Source organism: Lipophrys pholis (genome assembly GCF_963383615.2).
Source record: "Lipophrys pholis genome assembly, chromosome: 10".
Lineage (NCBI taxonomy): Eukaryota > Metazoa > Chordata > Actinopteri > Blenniiformes > Blenniidae > Lipophrys > Lipophrys pholis.
Window position 1 is genome coordinate 2477423 of NC_137640.1, and position 18961 is coordinate 2496383.

Here is an 18961-nt window from a genome sequence, read left to right on the forward strand (position 1 = left end):
AGCCCCAAACCCCCACTTTACACTTTTGATTAATAAAATGAATCAACACTGAGTCACTTCAGGTACCAGAATTTCAGCTCAGAGAGGAACAATAGTGAGGATAAGGCAGCTTCCTTTCTACTGTGCAGATAAACCCTTTTCTCCCCTTCAATCAACACCGACGTCCCAACATCCAACAGAAAACAAGTGATCGACCGAGAGTCCTGAGGGAGTCGTCACTTCCGTGCCGTGTCGTAGTTGGCAACAAACCAGTCGCAGGTTTCCTTTACAGCTTCAGATGAGAAAAAGAGAAAGAATCAGGACAGATATGCTTCTGATGCTGTCACTATATTCCCATTCAGACTGGATCTAGACTCTAAACTGTGTTCTCACCTTGTTTGAAGGGCGTGAACTTGAAGTCTGGCCGGTACTTGCGCAGCTTTGCATTGCTGGCTGTCTTTTTGAGCTGGCCGTCTGATTTACTGGTGTCATACTGGACAGAGGGGTCAAGGAAACCACCGGAATACATCCGGACAAGGAGAAATATTGGTGAACTGTTCTTCGGCCGACCTGTTTATTTATTTATTTATTTAGCACCAACAATGTGGAACCACAAGTTTCTGTTAAGTGTCTAACAGATGAGATTATCTATTCCTGGAGTTTGCTTTGCACCCACTTTAATGATTGTGTGAGGGTTCTTTGTGTGTCTTTGCAAAGTCTATGTCTCTTACATGTTTGTCTCTTGCTGTTTTGTTTTGAAGTCTCCCGTCTCGTCTGCGTCTTCATTCACTTGCCCTTTCTGTTCACTCTCCCTCTCTGTGTCTGATTAGTGTTGATTGGTGTCACCTGTGTTTTCCCTTCTCGTTGTGTATTTAGGCCCCTTTTCCCCTTGTTTTGTAGCTCGACTGTCATTCGTAGCTCGTCTTGTGGCTCCAGCCCTTCCTTGTGTGCTCATTAGATTTTTCCCATGTTTGGACTTCTCCCTGGTTAATGACAACTCGCCTGCGGACTGCCCTTCTGGATTTGTATGCTCTGATATTAAATACACTCTGTAAACTGCCTGATCTGAGTCTGAGTCTGCGTTTGGGTTCACCGCAATAGGTGGGCTCCAGGTCCTCTCTGAGGTCAGCGACCACGTCCAGAGCCAGAGTGGGTACGTCATTCTCCCATCTGTGACTCCTACCGGGAGTTTTCCGAGGCGCTACTTCAGTAGTTCCAGACCATGTCACCCGGTCGTGCAGCGGCTCAGAGTCTCGCAAGCCTCCGCCAAGGGAGGCGGAGATTGTGGGACTCCGCTGTCGAGTTCTGGACCCTCGCCGTACATTCCAACTGGACTCAAGACGCTCACTCTTGCGTTTGTTTCAACCGTCTCCCAATCCCGAGCCCTTGGACACCATTTTGCCTACCATCTCTTACATAGGGGCAGTATCTTGGGACATCTCGGAGAGGGTCAAGCAGGCGCTGGAGTGCCGGCAGGTCCCCGATCAGTGCCCACCCAACCGTCTGGTTGAACCTGAGCTCCTCTTGGGGGCCAGAAGGACGTTGTTTGTGGCCAGGCACAGTTTTGGTGGGTTAGGGGCCTTTCACATTGGATAGTCCGGGACTAGGTTCACTTGGGAGGGAGGAGAGCTGAGAATTTCCACACCTTCATTTAGTTCGGGCGGCGTTGACGCTCAAGTTTAGAGGCCGGACCAAACCATCTGTAAAATGTCTCGCAATTACAACAGCTGCTGGTTGGGGGGTGCTGTCGCCTGACAAGCACACTGACCAGAGAGGAAGTAAAGAAGAAACACAGCTCATTGATTGGTCCAGACCGAAAGAGGAAGTCCCGCTGCTTTAACCCGTGGTGGCTAGACTAGTTAGCCCGTGGCTAATAGGCAGCCACAAACCACTGCGACATATAGTCTTCAGACCAGATATCAATAAGACCCTTTTTCACTTCTTCTTCCTCTTGACTTCTTCCTTACTACCCCATGTCTGCACGCAAGATATTTCTTTCTGTGTCTGCTTCTTCTGATTTGCAGGGTTAGCTGTCTATTTACTACCCAGAATGCATCACGGCCTCCCCTGTCCTCTCACCGCACCCGCTAAAAATATGGCTTGTAAAGAAATCACTTCCTCGCTACTCCACGTCTGTGCACGAGCCATTTTCCAGGACAGAACAAATGTTACAGGACTCCCGCTTTCTTTTTCATGTCTTCTTCAGATTTGTGAACCCAAGATGCATTGCGCTCCACGTTACTTCCCCTTAACCCTCACCCCGTTTCAAAGAGGACAGAGACCGGTGTTTTGAAGGGGACCCGATTCCACTTGAAAAATCCAGAATCGAGTTTGGGGTGTGTTCACCTTTCCCTAAAATGAAACGGACTTTCCCAGAAAGTCCCTGAAAAGAACTCTGGTCAAACAGGGGAATGTGAACGCGCCTTTGGTCTGCAGAATGATGTACGTGACTATCTGGCCGTCTGCCCCGTCTGCGCCCAACACAAGACTTCCAGTCAGCTTCTGCCTATTTGGCTTTGGGTTCACCGCGATCCGTGACAGATTGCACTTGTTTCTGAACACTGTTAAACTCAAGAAGTAGGTTTCTTTTCATAAGTGATTGATAGGGAGTTTAGTTATACTCACTTCCAGAGTCGCCATGTTCAAAGCCTTTCTGACACATCCCGAGCAGGAGGGGGGTTAAAATATAATGCATGTTTGCTTGTTGTTCTGTCTCTGTTCGTCATTTTCTATTTCTAGCCCATAACAGCAGAAAGTCTCCTCCTCTGATTCTGGTTCTACAGAAAGTCTGAGTCTGGTTCTCCAGATCTGGTTCTGCAGGTTTCTTCCTGTTTAAGGTTGTTTGTTGGGTTTTTCTCTTGCCATAACTATGTTTTTAAGATTAAGGGAATTGCATTAGTAAGCCAATCGTTTATTAAATTACCCCAGATTTTTCCTTTTCAGCCACAAATATCAACTTTAAAACATATTAACTTTGCTTTGTGTTCATTCAAAAAGGTCTCAGATCAGAATGTGAATAAAAGGATACAACGACTCCTTTGAGGCCCAAACATTCAGCAATCGCCTCTGATGCCTCTTTAATTTGCATCTCATCTTCCTCCCCAACTGGAAACGACAAACACCTCGGTGTTATTATGCTTCACTGTGAACGAATGAAAATGGAGCGAGAGCACTCACCAGACAGAATGATCGGATCGACCTCTGAATACTCTCTCAGGACCCAAAGGAAGAGGCGGGCCAGATCCAAAGAGTAAGTGAACTGCCTTCTGGCAGTGCCGGAGCCCCACACCGTCAGGGGCGTCCCCTCATCTGGCCAACAAAACAATAGAGGAGAAAATTATTTCAACAAGTACAAGCATCCATACAGCTGCTTGTCTGCTACCGGCACTTTCTAGGATCTCTAGAATCTTTGGTACGTCGGCGAGAGGTAATATCTTCACCAATGGTGGAGGAGGGGTCCAGGGACTCCTGTTGAAGCGACCTGGGGGCCTCTACAAGTTGGATTTGTAAATACTTGCAGACAAGTGTTAGGTTGGGACTTACTTTGTGCAAGGTATGCTTTGTGTATGAGCCCCGGCAGCACGTGGCCGTCTTCGATGTTGAAGTTGTCGTCGGGGCCAAACAGGTTTGTGGGGATCGCAGCTGTGTAGCGACGTCCATGCTGCTGGAAATAAGCCCTGCGAAGCAAAAAGTCACTTGACGCAAACATCCTGTTTTATAGTAAAACTTTTGAGGAGTTCAGGCCACATGAGACCTGAAAATTAAACATACCGTATTTTCACGACTATAAGGCGCACATAAAAGTCTTAGATTTTCTTCAAAATGTGCGGCGCGCCCTATGGTGCAGTGCGCCCTATGTGTGTGTTGTTGTTGTAAAGCGGACGTAGTAGAGAACACCATGAGAACGTTAAAGGGGGAAGTGTGGGCGTGGATTGTATATAAATGAACGGGTACCGGTATGTGCGTTATACAGAACATCGTTGTTTTAACAACCCTGAAAATGGCGAAGAGACACGCTTATGAAGCACAGTTTAAACTGAAGGCCATCAGCTACGCGGAGGAACATGGAAATCGAGCAGCCGCGAGAGAATTTAAGATTAATGAATCGATGGTTCGCAAGTGGAGGAAGCTGGAAAACGAGCTCCGACAGGTGAAGAAGACGCAGCTGAGTTTCCGCGGACATAAGGCGAGGTGGCCCGAGTTGGAGGAAAGACTCGAGCAGTGGATCATCGCACAAAGAACGAGTGGGAGAAGCGTTTCGACGGTCACCATTCGACTAAAAGCAGTAACGCTAGCAGAAGAAATGAAAATTGAACATTTCCAAGGAGGTCCGTCTTGGTGCTTTCGTTTCATGAAACGGTGCCATTTTTCCATCCGGGCCAGAACTACGGTAGCGCAGCAACTTCCAGCGGATTATAATGAAAAGCTGGCCATCTTCCACTCCTACTGCAGCAAACACATCGCCGACAAACACATCCAGCCCAGCCACATCACTAACATGGACGAGGTGCCGCTAACTTTCGACATCCCGGTGAGTCACACTGTGGAGAAGAAGGGGACCAGCACGGTAGTGATACGCACAACGGGGCACGAAAAGTCTTCTTTTACTGTTGTGCTTAGCTGCCATGCTAATGGACAGAAACTGCCGCCTATGGTGATTTTTAAGAGAAAGACTTTGCCTAAAGAGAAGTTTCCATCAGGAGTCATCATTAAGGCAAATCAAAAGGGCTGGATGGATGAGGAAATGATGAAAGAGTGGCTGAGGGAGGTGTATGTAAGGAGAACAGGTGGTTTTTTCCACGCATCACCATCGCTGTTGATCTGTGACTCTATGCGTGCCCATCTCACAGCCGATGTGAAAAAACAAGTGAAGCAAATGAACTCTGAGCTTGCTGTCATTCCGGGAGGCCTGACAAAGGAACTCCAACCGCTGGACATCGGTGTGAACCGGCCGTTCAAAGTAAGGCTGCGAGCGGCGTGGGAGCGATGGATGACCGATGGAGACCACAGTTTCACTAAGAGTGGAAGGCAGCGCCGGGCGAGTTACGCCACAATTTGCAAATGGATTGTAGATGCTTGGGCTAGCGTGTCTGCTGGCACTGTTGTTCCAGCTTTCGTAAAAGCCGGCATCATTTCCAAGGAGCCGCACGGCACGGAAAGTGACTCCGACAGTGAAGAAAATGAACCTGGTATGTTTGATGGAGATTTAGCGCAGCTGTTCAATTCAGAAACAGAGGATGAGGAGTTCGATGGGTTTGATTGATGACGATTACAGGTAAAAAAAATGTTAGTACTTTGTAATCAATACTTAAATAAAGCACAACCAAACTCAGTTTTGCTCCCGCTCTATTTTTAAATACGCACACTTGTATGCTTGTTGTTGTAATGCGGACACCATGAGAATGTTAAAGGGGGAAGTGTGGGCATGGAACCCGCGCCCTATGAGCAGGTGCGCCTTATGTGTGTGTTAAATGCAGTAATGGCACACATAACTGAGACTGCGCCTTTTAGTACGGTGCGCCTTTTGGTCCTGAAAATACGGTAAATGTTTGTTTCAGAAACAGATGGTCTTCCTAAACACTCTGGGGATATTTCATGTCTGTATTTATATTTGTCTATAGGCTATTAAGGATCTTTACTTTAATTCCACCACCACAGTATTGTTCTAGAAAATGTGCATAGACAGAAGGAGAACATTCAATCTTAACAGCCTTTCATGGAAGAAGCCTTTAATCACACACAATAGATCTAATATAAATCTATCCATTTATCTGTCCGTCTCTTCTTTTTTTAAATTACATAGACAGCAAGATGTTGATTAAATGAACCAAAAATGTCAATGAATTTGAAAATAATACTATTAAAAAAAAAAGGTAAATGTAGCCAAAAAATATATATTTTTTCTTAATTGGTGCACTGTGTTTGTATGTAGACAAAAGTTTAAGTTTCCTATAAATAGACAACCAGATCACATGCTGGGATTAAAGGTGTAATCAATTTTCTGCCGTTCAGCTGAGATATGATTGTTGGGGTTCCGGGTACATAAAATACTCAAATAGTACTTTCTTGCCTCAAATGTCACCTTGCCTCACCGAACCACTTGAAAAATCCTACTACTGTGGCAAAACAACCCAAATAATTAATCCACAAAAATGATGTGAAATATAGAAATGGATTAAACTAAGTTAGGTTTAGGGTAAATCACCAGCAATGGAGCTAATTTACACAATGGTACTTGAAAGTAAAGTTAAAGAAGGCGATCATGTGCGTGGGTGTGTGTGTGAATTGACATTTTGCTATTTGTTTACAAACTTTCAACACTACAAATGGATCAACTTCTTATTTGTGGAGACGTGCTAAGTTTTGCTTCATTATCAAGTAGCAGTGGAATCCACAATAACATACTTGTTTTGGACATCGATCATCCTCTTTGCGTAGGAATAGCCAAAGTTGGACTCGTGCGGGGGACCGTTGTGGATCTGTGGAGGAAAGTTTGATGTTTACAAACCTCGTGACGCATCCTAACAGTACGGAGCAGACCGCAGAGGGTTGTTTACCATGGTCTCATCGATAGGATAGGTGGTTTTATCCGGAAAGATGCAGGTGGACAAGCAGGAGACCACCTTGACCGTGCCCGCCTCATGCGCTGCCTGCAGCACATTATCATTGATGCAGACGTTGTTTCTCTGGAGGGGACATGAACATCAAAAAGTATTATTGTGACAAATCTGATCAACTTAAAACAAAAAGAGCAACTTCTTCTCACCCAAAATTCCAGGTTGGACTTCAGGTGCTTGAAAAGCCCCCCAACCATAGCAGCCAGGTGGATGACGTGGGTGGGTCGATGTCTCTCGAACACTGCCCGCGTGTCCTCCATGTTCCTGTGGAGACAGAGGAGGTGAATTGGCAAAACCAAGCGTATCAATGGATTGTTCAGGATTGAACCATGTGCATGCGAGTCTCACGTGAGGTCGGCATCCTTGGAGGAGAGAAAAATCCACTCTTCTCCCTCCCTGGCTCCCTCCTCTTCTCTGACCACATGCTGGATGGCTTTCCCCACCAGGCCGGACCCTCCAGTCACTAACACCTTCATCATGTGATCGTCCTGACACTTCATCAAGTCAAGAAAACAGTTCAAGCAGCACATTAGAGCAGTGTGTCTCAACTGGACCCCGATGAAGAAAAATATTTGACTTTATATTAAATTAAAATATTAGAGATTAAACCCGAGAGAATCGAATAAAATATCACAAACAAGCGGAATGGAAAAATTCTCTTTTTTCCAAAATTTTCCAAATGTGAAACTTTCCACTGAAAAGTAGTTTCAATTGACACATCCATTTTGAAACACACCAACCATACCACCACCACTGTCCAAAACGCTGGACAAAAACATGGACAATGGGGCGACAGTGGCTTCTTCCCCCCACAACACAATCGAAATCAAAGTTCATATACGGGTAGTTTTGTGACACACGATGGAGGTGGATCTATAGTACTATTTGTGATGGAGGCATTGCAAATAATCCGCAAGCGCAGCTACAGTACTACTCTAAGTTAGAATAACAGAAAAGACCTGCAGAAAACACAGCAGTGGAGTCACCGTGACCAAGGCACTCCCACCACTGGCAGTTAATACAACTGTGATCTAACAGGCTTACCATCCATAATATTGACTCCACAGATCCCTGGTTGCTCTAAACCAGCAACACAGCAACAGCTGGATCCTCCACAGATCCCTGGTTGCTCTAAACCAGCAACGCAGCAACAGCTGGATCCTCCACAGATCCCTGGTTGCTCTGCTTCACCCACTCTGCTAGGACAGGCATCTGCCTTCTGAAGGTTGAATTCGCCGTCTCTGGATGACGGCACATGGCCCACCTTTCCACTATGTAGATACTGGTACACCTCAGTACTCTTAAAGTATATCATAGCTGCTCCGTGAGCCGCTAACGACCAGACGAAGACGTAGGTTACCACAGTCCACTTTCTCATGCCGTCAGGTCAAAATAAAGGAAGGATGAGGCCACATGATGCCGTCCGGTCATCCCAGCTCAGTTTTCATGTGTTGATATCCTGGTAGCAGCGTTGCTTATTATGTTTTATGGTCGTTTTATAGACGGGATAGAAACACTGGGCTGCCGTCGACCACAATGTAATTTACCAGTAAATTGAAATGCAGAGACAGAATATGGAAGAATGAAGACTTGAATGTGGGCAAAGCAGAATAACGGAGTAGCTATTGTGATGCAGAATGCTTGTTCTTGTACATCTTTGCCCTGAGGCGTTGATGGCTGACAGTGACAGGTGGGTATGTTGGAGCGCCACGACCACGTTGTCATTTGTCAAGTTTAAGTAAAACGCCACGTCATTCAGCATCTAACTTCCTGCTGGGCTACCATCACCAGCCAGAGGTCAACTCAGTTACCAGCTAGTCGCACTAATTCTAGCGGTTTGAGAGCGAGGCCATTGCCACGCCCTCAAGTGGCACTACAAGTGAGAATCGTCATGCCACTCACCAATTCTTTTCCTATCCACAGAAACGAATTTGAAATAAGTTATAATTATTCCCTAAGATGAGTTTGCTCCATTCTTCTGGCACATTCTTCAACTTCCTGTTGAACTTTCAGTATGAGTATAACAGACTTTTGTTGTGCTTCTTGTTTTGTTCCATACGTGTGCCAAATGTTGTAGCTCTTGGTAAAATGTGATGTGGGAGCTGACTTGATCAAATATAACCAGTCAAATGTGAATTTCCTCCAAATTATAAATTCTTTTGCCGGGTCTGATGCAAGGGTTTGTAACTTTTCCAGCACATTTAGGCGCTCAAAAACGCGTTTACCCGTGGTGAAGAAAGCACAATAATAATCCGAGCAGCTTCAACAGGGTCCTCTGGTACTTTCAGTGCTCGAGCCCTAATAAATATAAATAAAGCTGCAAGCAGTGTCGAATGGGTCCCCGTACACCCGTTCACTTTGGAATGTGGTGCATAACGGGGCTCTGTGTACACTAGAGTGTGATATCAATGTGGACAAACAATATGACATGAAAGTGTGAAAAACATCAGATTTGTAATACGCTGTCGGCGGAGATTCCCCCGCATCTCACTGCGGGACCGAGTCTCTGTCAGACGCGACACGTCAGCGTTCTGAGGGTCGCCGCGGACACGCAGTGAAAATCACAGTTTTCACTGCGTCGTCGTCAACATAGTTTAGACTCACAACATCACATTTAAGGTTAATACGGTCAAGTAGTTATCAAAACCTATACCATTATAGTAAGGACACACACACGCACGCACGCACGCACGCACGCACGCACGCACGCACGCACGCGCACACTCACGCACACGCAAACTCACGCACACGCACACTCACATACACACACACACGCACACACACACACACGCACGCACGCACGCACACGCACACCCACACACACGCACACTCACGCACACATACACACACACACACACGCACGCACGCACGCATGCACACGCACACTCACGCACACGCACACACACACGCACACACACGCACATTCACACACACATACACACACACGCAGGCACGCACGCACATACACACACATGCACACACGCACATAACACAGTGTTAAACACACAAGTAAAAACTGTTGTTTTTATGGAAAAAAGAATGGAGAAACCAATACTACAAGCAATATTGATCTAAACACCCACCTTTTTTTCTCTTTTCTATTCTTTATCTTAATGTATTTTGTTGCCGAGATCTGTTTTGGTTTTCTAAGTACAATTGTTTGTTCTATCAGACAACTTGACAGAAGTCAGAACTCAGCGAATGTCTATGATATCAATTTAATTTATATGTGATTCTGACATTAGATTTATCTTTAACTTTACTGATACGTTGTATAGAACTATAGGTAATATGAGTTCCATTAAGTTGACTATATATTGAAACAGGTGTGATTTTATGTTACATCTTCATATGCTTTGTTTAAATTGAATAAATAACATTTCACAGTTGAAACACAATGAACACAGACAACAATTTAATAAATGTGGAACAAAATATATATTTTTTCAGAAACTCTAAATCATTCATTAAAACTGGAGTATGGGGGGGGCTTGGGGGCCCTGGGGGTGGGGGTGCCTCCCCCTTTCTGGTGGGCTGGCCCCTGCTGCCGCGCTCCGGGTCTGCCTCGCTCCCGGATCTGGGGGAGCGGGGGACAGTGGGGCTCCGGGTTCTGGATGGACAGTTGACTGAGAGTGACCTCCAGGGCCTGATATATGGGAGGTGTGTGTATGTGTGTGTGTGTGTGTGTGTGTGTGTGTGTGTGTGCTTCCAGCCGGGCTCGCACTGGCCCCTGCGGGTCTCAGACTCTGCTGTCTGGCCGTTGGGTGGGGTGGGACCACATGTAAATTATAAGTCATGCTTCAGTTGAACACTGGGTGGCAGTGTTGAGTCACTATGGCACTTTCAAGTAAAGCATTATCTCTTTTATGTGGTTGGTTGCAGTGATTTAAAGACCTTTTGCTATTGTTACTCGTTTTCTTGCTTCTCTGAGTGACTCAGTACACCATCTTGTGGTGCAAACGTGTACTGCAAGACTAACCTGTATCTGAAATGATTTGCAAACTGTTTTATTCTGCTCATCAGTTGAGGCTACCTTGATTTAATCCAAACTAAACTATTCCATTATTTGCAATGTAAAACAGACATAACAGCTGAGTATTGAGCAAAGTTTCACACACAAAAAAAGACTCATTCATATTGTTTTACTTTTTTTTAATTATTATTATTATAATTTTTTGTATTTCAATGCGACATCATCTCCTTCCACAGTTCCTGTCTACTGAGGGGATGAGAACTTGCCGAGGAAGAGGATGGTCTTGGTCTTGTTGTGCCTGATGAAGAAGAGGAAGGGGTGATCTGCCATGAAATGCTCCTCCCTGAGCATGCAGAAGGACACCATGCCGGCGGTGGCAGCCGCCGCCTCCGTGCCCTTCTCGTTCACCTCCACGAAGGCCTTGTGGGCCACGGTGGACAGAAACAGTCCCCCTTCGCCGTTCATGCCGGACAGATCGGCCTTGGCCGCACAGAACACATCCGTCATGCCCAGTTTGGCCAGAGGCTCGTTCAGCTCGTAGTCCTCCTCCAGTTTGAACTTCGGCAGGTGGACGATAACGTCGCTGTGGACGTCCATGTTCTCCCTGTTGGTCCACTCGTCCAGCCTCTCCTGTGTGAGCTCACTCTCCAGCTGGAAGAAAAAACAAAAAGCAAAACGTCTCATTCTATCAAGTTTCTTGTGATCTAGTTCAGTTATGTCGGAGATTTTGCCAAAGTGTGTGCGGTGGAGCTTCAGAGAGCTCCGGCGTACAGGACAGTGGACGCTTCATCCCAGCATGACTGTTTGTAACTTTTTTTTTTTTTTTTAGACGTCATGATAAAAACTATTTAAGTAGAGAGTTACACTACTAGATATTTTATTAAAATACATCAAAATTAAAAGTGAATTTATTGTAAGTGTAAATTTTTTTTTATTAAAATTATCCAAATCTATTTCTATTCTTTACAGAACAAGACATTTACTGAATAAGAACTGCCTACATTTGCTGTACTTTTCACTTGTGATGCCATACATGACATATTGTGTTGGAATTTGGGGTAATACATATAAAACAAACCTAGATCCAATAATCAAACTGCAAAAAAGAGCTATTAGGATAATAAATGAAGTTGGATATCGTGATTCCACAAATCAGCTGTTTAAAAGATCACATACAATAAAATTTTTGGACATTGTATATTCAAAAACATTAGAAATTATGTTTAGAGTGGTAAATAAGACAATTCCAGGTTGTATTCAAAAATTGTTTAAACTAAGGCAGGGGATTTATAACCTAAGGGGTTTGCTAATGTTTGACACTCACAAAGTAAGAACTAATATCAGGTACAGATGTGTGTCAGTTTTGGGTGTAAAATTATGGAATGGACTTAATGATGAAATAAAGATGTGTAATTCTATGTATGTTTTCAAGAAGACTTTAAAGTCTAAAATTATCAAAGGTTACAATGAAATTTGATTGAATTTGATTTTTCAGTAGTAATGGAGTATTAGTGATGTTTTATTGTGAATTATTCAGTTAATCCTATGATGGTACAGGATAGGCACAAATAAGCCTTGAGGCTTCAGCCTATTCCTTTTTCGGATGCTGTCTGTCTATTTTGTATAAACATGATTTTGTTTTTAGTTTTTATTTTTAACCGAAATAAAGCATTCATTCATTCAAAATAAGCAAAAAAGGTAATTATATCGATATATATATTACAGACTCTTTCTCTCTCGCTCTCTTTCTATATATATGTATATAGATAGATAGATAGATAGATAGATAGATATAGATAGATATAGATATATAGTAAAAAGAAACAAATTCAAACTAATAAATAAGCAAAAAAGCTAAATATATACATTTGCTTTTTTGTATGTATAAATTTTTTTTACAAAATTATATATCATTTTGTAAAAATTTTATACTAACCCTAACCCTAAATATTACATTTATTTAAAAATTAAATTTTTTAATTAATGAATGCCTCTCTAGTTTTAATTTGCTTACTTTAACTATATATATATAGTCCCAGTTTGATACTGTAAGCGGTGATCATTTTTGAAAGGAAAAAAAAAGAAAGTATAAGGTGAACCATGGATTCATTCTTTGTGTTTTGGAGGTGGACATTTTATTTATTCATTTTTACCTTCAGCAGAGGGTCCGATCCATCACGGGCCTCATCGGGGAGCAGGATGATCATGCTGAGCTCCTCCTCCTCGTAAGGAAGCTCCAGGATCTGTACGCCGTGGTCCGGGATGTAGTTGTAGGGAAGCTTGTTCATCTGGAACATCATCTGCACCGGCACGGCTGTGTCCTGACACCGAGGAAAACACAAGAGGTTCTGGCCCTCTTCCACGACCTCCTACTCAGCCTCACTCGCCTCGGTCGTTTTCCATTACAATATAGTATGACCACGGCGTGGGTGGAGTCATCGAAGCTTTTCCCCGTCGTGCACAAGTGATCACCACCGATATGATGTGGAGCGAACGTGCATTGGATATCGGCTCAAATAATAAATTAAACAGTATATATTTAATACACTTATTAATAATGTGGATCATTACGATGGTGCTTCACTGTCCTGTGTTTCGGTTTAACTGGTGCCCCTGTTAATTAGTGACTTCTGCCACCAGCCGTTAGCGGCGGCTGATGTTAAAATAAGACAAACAAACACTACGATACTTTAAACTTGAATGGAAATGTGGTTAAACGGATTCTGGTCAGGGTTTTAACATCTGCTGTGAGAAGGGGACGCTCGAGGAAGCCGGTCACCAGTTAACAGGGAAACCAGTTAATCCAAAACACCTCAGATCTGAGACCTCTTGATACTTGTAGCGTGTCGCTCCGTCGAGCTCCTGAATCCTCTGGTCGGCACGGGGTTTACTTCTGTGCGTCTTTCTCTGTTTCGGAGCGTTTTTGTCACGATCGGGTTTTAAAAATGGCGGAGTGAATGACCCGCCCTCTGACTGATGTGTGCCGTCATGTGCCGGCCAATCGGCGGCCTGCCGTCTGCCGACGTCACATTGTCTACTCGCTTCAGCTCGCTTGGAACCTCGGCTGCGCAGGTACCACGAAAGCGCCTGTTAGCGGTGACTAACACGTAGTGGGAAAGCGTCAACAGCGAGTGGCGTCAAGTCGAGTAAGGCCGAGGAGGAATTAGTGGAAAAGGGATATTAGTGTGACGCAGGATGACCTTCTGGGATGAGGAGGTTTAGCCTCTGAATGAGCATTAATTCCCACCTGCTTGACTTTAAAGGGCATCTCCTTGGTTTGATCTGCAGGGAAGAGATTCAACCAGGTTCCTTTGAAGTAGATGGCATTGACCAGAGCCAGTCTCGTCATGGAACTGACGGTCCCCGACTTCAGAAGGTCTTTTATCTTATCTGAAATGTTATAAACGGAGTGATAATCCCAGTGAGGCTGCTGTTGGATTACGTCTGGCTGCACATGTGACGTTAAAGAATGAAGAACCAGGTGGTCTAACTTTCTGTCTGCTGCTGGACCCAGTCGTTGATCTCCAGCCTGCACTGCTCCGCAGCCCCGATGAAGTCCACGGCCTTCAGGTCGGCCCGGTAGTACTTCTGCGTGGCGTCGAGGAACTCCTGCAGGAAACACGCGTCACAAGAGTTTATGGATGCACTTTTTTGTCAAGAGTGTGAACTGAGCGAGGATATTTGATGAGCGGATGTGCGTCGGCGTCACCGTGAGGAAGCGGGAAGTGGTTTCTCCATACAGGCGGTTGGCGAGTTTCAGGATGTACGACGCAGACGAGGAGTTGATGGCGGCATTCAGTGTCTGGAAGTCTTCGTGAACGGCTCCTCCAGAACCGAGTGACAGGGCCTGTGCGAAGTTATGACACACTTTATTTGAATAATAACACCACAAATATTGTATTTTACATTTACAGACAGTGAAGTATCCATACCAACGGGACATCCCTCAACACTGTGGTATTAATACTTCAACGAGTGAAGCGACATTCCCTAATAATGTACTCTGTGATAAGGCAACCTTATCACTGTTGAAGCTAAAACTGATTCTATTGGCCAACCCTACATAGTTAATATATAATTACATCATCAGTGTTTTACTTACTTACATCAGTGTTAAAGTACACATTATTACTGCTCCAGAACTTAGCATTCCCACGTGCAATATTACGCTGCAGTTTACTGCTTCTTTGCATCTGCTGATCAGCAGTTCACTGGAATGACAATAAAGTTGTATCTAATCTATTATGAATATATCCATATGCATAGTATGTGTATATCAGGTTTTTATTTTTCATATCAGTTAAAGCCATTTGAGTGACATGTCATCTTATAAATTAATCATTTGAATATTGGCTTATATGAATATTTGCCTAATTGTGGGAGGAGTCAAAGGGAGGGCCTACCTTGATTGGGATTGGCTAAACCCCCCGATGACACTATATAGGGTTTGATTTCTGATTGGCTGGTTGGAGCAACACACTTTTTAAAACCTGAAACCAGCCAGGGACAGAGAGGACAGACTGTCTTCACTTCTGGGACGTCAGTCCAGGTATGGGGACGATTAGTACTGCTGGAGAACCTTTAGGAAGTGAATTTAGCATCATATGAGCCCTTTAAGGCGCGTGCAGTCTTAGGAAGACGTATCCACTTATTCACAAAGATATTTCATCGTCGTATGTCTACATCCCACTGGCAGCAGTGTGTTAGAAAGTAAAAGGAAGATGTTTAATTTTCTTCATGATTCTAGAGACTGACAGATTCTACAGGCGTCACCGAAGGAAGCAACGTGATCCTTAGAATTAGGCTCAATCTACCAAATTCATTTCCCCACAGCGACTGGATGTTCATGTTTTTACAATGTTCCCTATTTAACAAACAATGTGCGCCTTGTTCCACCTGCGTTTATTGAGATCATAGTGCAGTCCTGAGTACACACACACACACACACACACACACACACACACACACACACACACACACACACACACACACACACACACACACACACACACACACACACACACACACACACACACACACACACACACACACACACACACACACACACACACACACACACACACACACACACACACACACACACACCCTGCCTTTCAGGGCATGTCTCCATTGCACAAGCGCAGCTGACCTGCGCCATCTGAGCCGCGGTGTCGCCTTTGGCTCCCAGGTAGACCATGGCCAGTGCCGAGCTGATGCTCAGCGGGGAGACGAAGATGTTCCCGGAGGGCTTCGCCTGGCTCAGGGTGCGGAGCAGCTCCAGGGAGAAACACGTGTTGGAGGCGCTGACGGAGGCCATGCTGGATGATGAGCTGACGTCCTGGAACGAGCGCCGGAAACAAACATCTGCTGATCCTCCAGTTACAGGCGGGACCTTCTTTTCTTTAATTCGTTTTTATTCTATTCAATTATGAAAATGAAAGGATGTTGGGACAAGGCCTCCCCCTGACCCCCACCCAGCCCCTCAAAACTGTAACCTAATCACAAAAGTAGAGATTACCACAGTACTAACCCTGATTACTTCATTAGCAGTTCCCTTTATCTCACTGACAACTAATGATTACGGCTAAAGCCGCGATAGTTACAGCTTCAAATAGTAGTGGAGTTACTTTGCTAGTTACTAAAAAGAAGCAGTACCTAAATAGTTACTGGTTAGCACTTTAAATACTGGTGAGAAAAAGTGTCAAAGGTAAAACTAGAACTTAAATACAGCAATAGTCACTAGCTGGTAAGGAGCAACTTTACTAGTTGCAGAAGATTAGTAATTGAGTACAAATATTGATACTAGTTGCGATTTTAAATAGTAGTGAAGTACGTTTACTAGTTGGGGAAGTTTAGTATTTCAATACAGCTATAGTTACCAGTCAGAAAAAGTACTTCATTAGTTACTCCTTGATTACAATTATCATTTTAAATGGTGATTTAATTACTTTACTAGTTATTAGTACTTGATTACATTTATATTCACTGTTAACATCTTAAGTAGTCCTGGAGTTATCATAGTAGTTACTAAAAATTAGAACTGGAATACTCATAATATCTTTAATGACTGAAAGTAGAATTACTTAATTACAGGTACATTTATGAATTTTAAAAAAAATACTATTTTAACTTTACTGACACACAATTTCTTTTTATTGTTCACAGCTTCTTTTTTTTTTTTAAAGGTATATTGGATATGTTTATACATTTTACGAGTAATCTATGAGAATTATGTAACGAAAGTGTGACTTCATTACTGAGGATCCTGAAACAATAAAGCGCGACAGAGACTCTTTCCATGTTTGTGTCACAGCTGACGCGCACAGCGGATAAAGGACGAGGCTGTGCTGCCTTCCTTTCCTCCTCTTGGATGATGTGACTAGATACGATGCCGCCTTACCTGCTCTTCTTCCTGCTCGCAGCAGATCAGTCCGGGAGGAAGAGAAACCAAAAGGCAGACTTGACGCGGTCACAGTGGTGCCGAAAGCCCCCGGTAGCAGCGGATCCCTCCCCGGTGCGCAGCCGCGGCTCATCTATTTATCCAGGGCGCAGCCTGCTCGCGCTCGGTGGGAGTGGACGCGTGACTGCGCGATAAGTCACCGACGGTGACAAAGCACGCCGTTTCACAACCGGTTAGAAACTAACAGCGCGCGCGTCTCTGCGCCGCCTGTCGGGGCGCAGCTGAGCGTCCAGGAGTCCAAAGGTCACCTGCAAGCCCCGCCCACACCTGAACCAGCCACCGCCCAACACCAGAGACCCACACAAGGGAAGGCACAAACGTTACTTCACCAAGTAAAGAAACTACTTAGGTTACTCTTCTACTATTTAAAACATTAGATGAATAACTTTGGCCGAATTCAATTACTATTTTTCAGTAACTAGTAAAGTTGCTCCAATGCGCCACTACTATTTGATGCAGTAACTAGCAATTATAGCTGTGTTCAAATACTCATTTTCAGTCACTAATAGTTACTCCACAGTTTAAAGCAATACCTAGTAATTCTCTCTCTCTCTCTCTCTCTCTCTCTCTCTCTCTCTCTCTCTCTCTCTCTATCTATCTATTTATCCATATATATATATATATATATATATATATATATATATGGGTCAGTGTTTTCTAGAAACACTTTGGACTGTACATCTTCTCATGATAGTGAAAATGGACCTTCACATGTATTTTCTTTAAATTTTTTAGCATTTAGAAAAGTCCAATTTGAATTTTTTTAACGGATTTAAGATTAGAATTAATTGACGCATCGCCATTTTACGATCGCTGGCTGCCGATACTGCTTTTAATTTCAGACCTTTTTCTTCTCTTTGTGAAGAGGCTTCACTGAATCGACTTGCAGGAACACTTGAATGGAGGGAGTGGAGGTCAACTCTACTCAAACTCTCATGTGCAGAAAGGTGTGTCAGCAGGATCTACTGCGGAGGGATTACATCTCGTCGCTGAGGATTACAGTATAGCCTTGGCAACCAGCAAAACATGATAAACATTTCCCATTCATGTCGACCGTTGGACTGCAGGCCGCTCTGTGACATAACTCGCATCCTAAAGCCAGTCCCACTATAGAAACCATTTGAATTTTAAAACTTAAGCTGCACCTTTATTTTGGAAAACATTTTTTTAGTAAGATTCTCATTTCTAAATCTTGTATTATTTATATTTAAGGAAGAACTTAAGTGAGGTTTGGCACGGCTCAAGTTACATATGAGTATTGAAGATTCTCCTTTTCAGCAGCAACATCTCAGGGTGAAGAACAAACCAGATTAATTGTATGAATAAATAGTACCAGTAACTAAAGGAGTCACACTTTAATTAGTTTAGATCAAGTGAGCAGAATAAATCAAACATGTAACTTTTATAGGGAAAATAACAACTAACAGGTCAAGAGTTGTTGTTTTTTAACTACAACTCGTGAAATACGATGTCAGTTGTGTCTGTTTTACGCTTGACAACAATCTTTTTTTTCTTTTACAGATGAATAACATTTACTTGAGTGTATGTATCTGTGTGTGTGTGTGTTTTAAACTGACACTAAAATGTCAGAAATGCAAACCAACAAGTCTGGAAATATTCCATAACAACACCCGAGTGTTTAAATTCTCAAGATATTTGAAAGAGTTCTATATAAAGGGGCTACCTTTACGAACACAAGGAGGCCCATTCAGCCACTTCTCCATTTTGACTGGGCCATGTGTCGAGGTGTCCTTGGGCAAGGCACTGAACCCTGATTGGGTCCCGCTCGTCCAAACGTCTCACATGGGAGTGTGAGTGTGTGATTGATGTGAATGCCACGGGCGTTGATAAGGCTGAAATAGTATAACGTGCTGTATAAGTCAAGTTCATCTATAAGAAGTGACGGGACAGGCTGCGACCGAGCAGGATGTG

General features: G+C 43.8%; 2 protein-coding genes across 2 annotated transcripts; both read right to left on the bottom strand.

The window, feature by feature from the left end:
* Window positions 1-133: 133 nt before the first annotated feature.
* LOC308115914 (GDP-L-fucose synthase-like) lies at window positions 134-7075 on the bottom strand (the record flags this gene model as incomplete). Its single annotated transcript, XM_080473784.1, has 9 exons — window positions 134-271; window positions 373-472; window positions 3008-3084; window positions 3157-3288; window positions 3523-3656; window positions 6385-6458; window positions 6537-6665; window positions 6746-6860; window positions 6945-7075. The coding sequence occupies 9 exons, from the start codon at window positions 7073-7075 to the stop codon at window positions 216-218; spliced, it is 948 nt and encodes a 315-aa protein (XP_080329910.1). The 3' UTR covers window positions 134-215.
* Window positions 7076-10779: 3704 nt separating this feature from the next.
* On the bottom strand, window positions 10780-17228 carry serpinb1 (serpin peptidase inhibitor, clade B (ovalbumin), member 1). Its single transcript, XM_080472805.1, has 7 exons — window positions 16970-17228; window positions 15719-15907; window positions 14279-14416; window positions 14061-14178; window positions 13817-13959; window positions 12723-12890; window positions 10780-11220 (listed from the first exon to the last, which is right to left on the bottom strand). The coding sequence occupies exons 2-7, from the start codon at window positions 15884-15886 to the stop codon at window positions 10813-10815; spliced, it is 1143 nt and encodes a 380-aa protein (XP_080328931.1). The 5' UTR covers window positions 15887-15907; window positions 16970-17228; the 3' UTR covers window positions 10780-10812.
* Between the last annotated feature and the right edge of the window lie 1733 nt (window positions 17229-18961).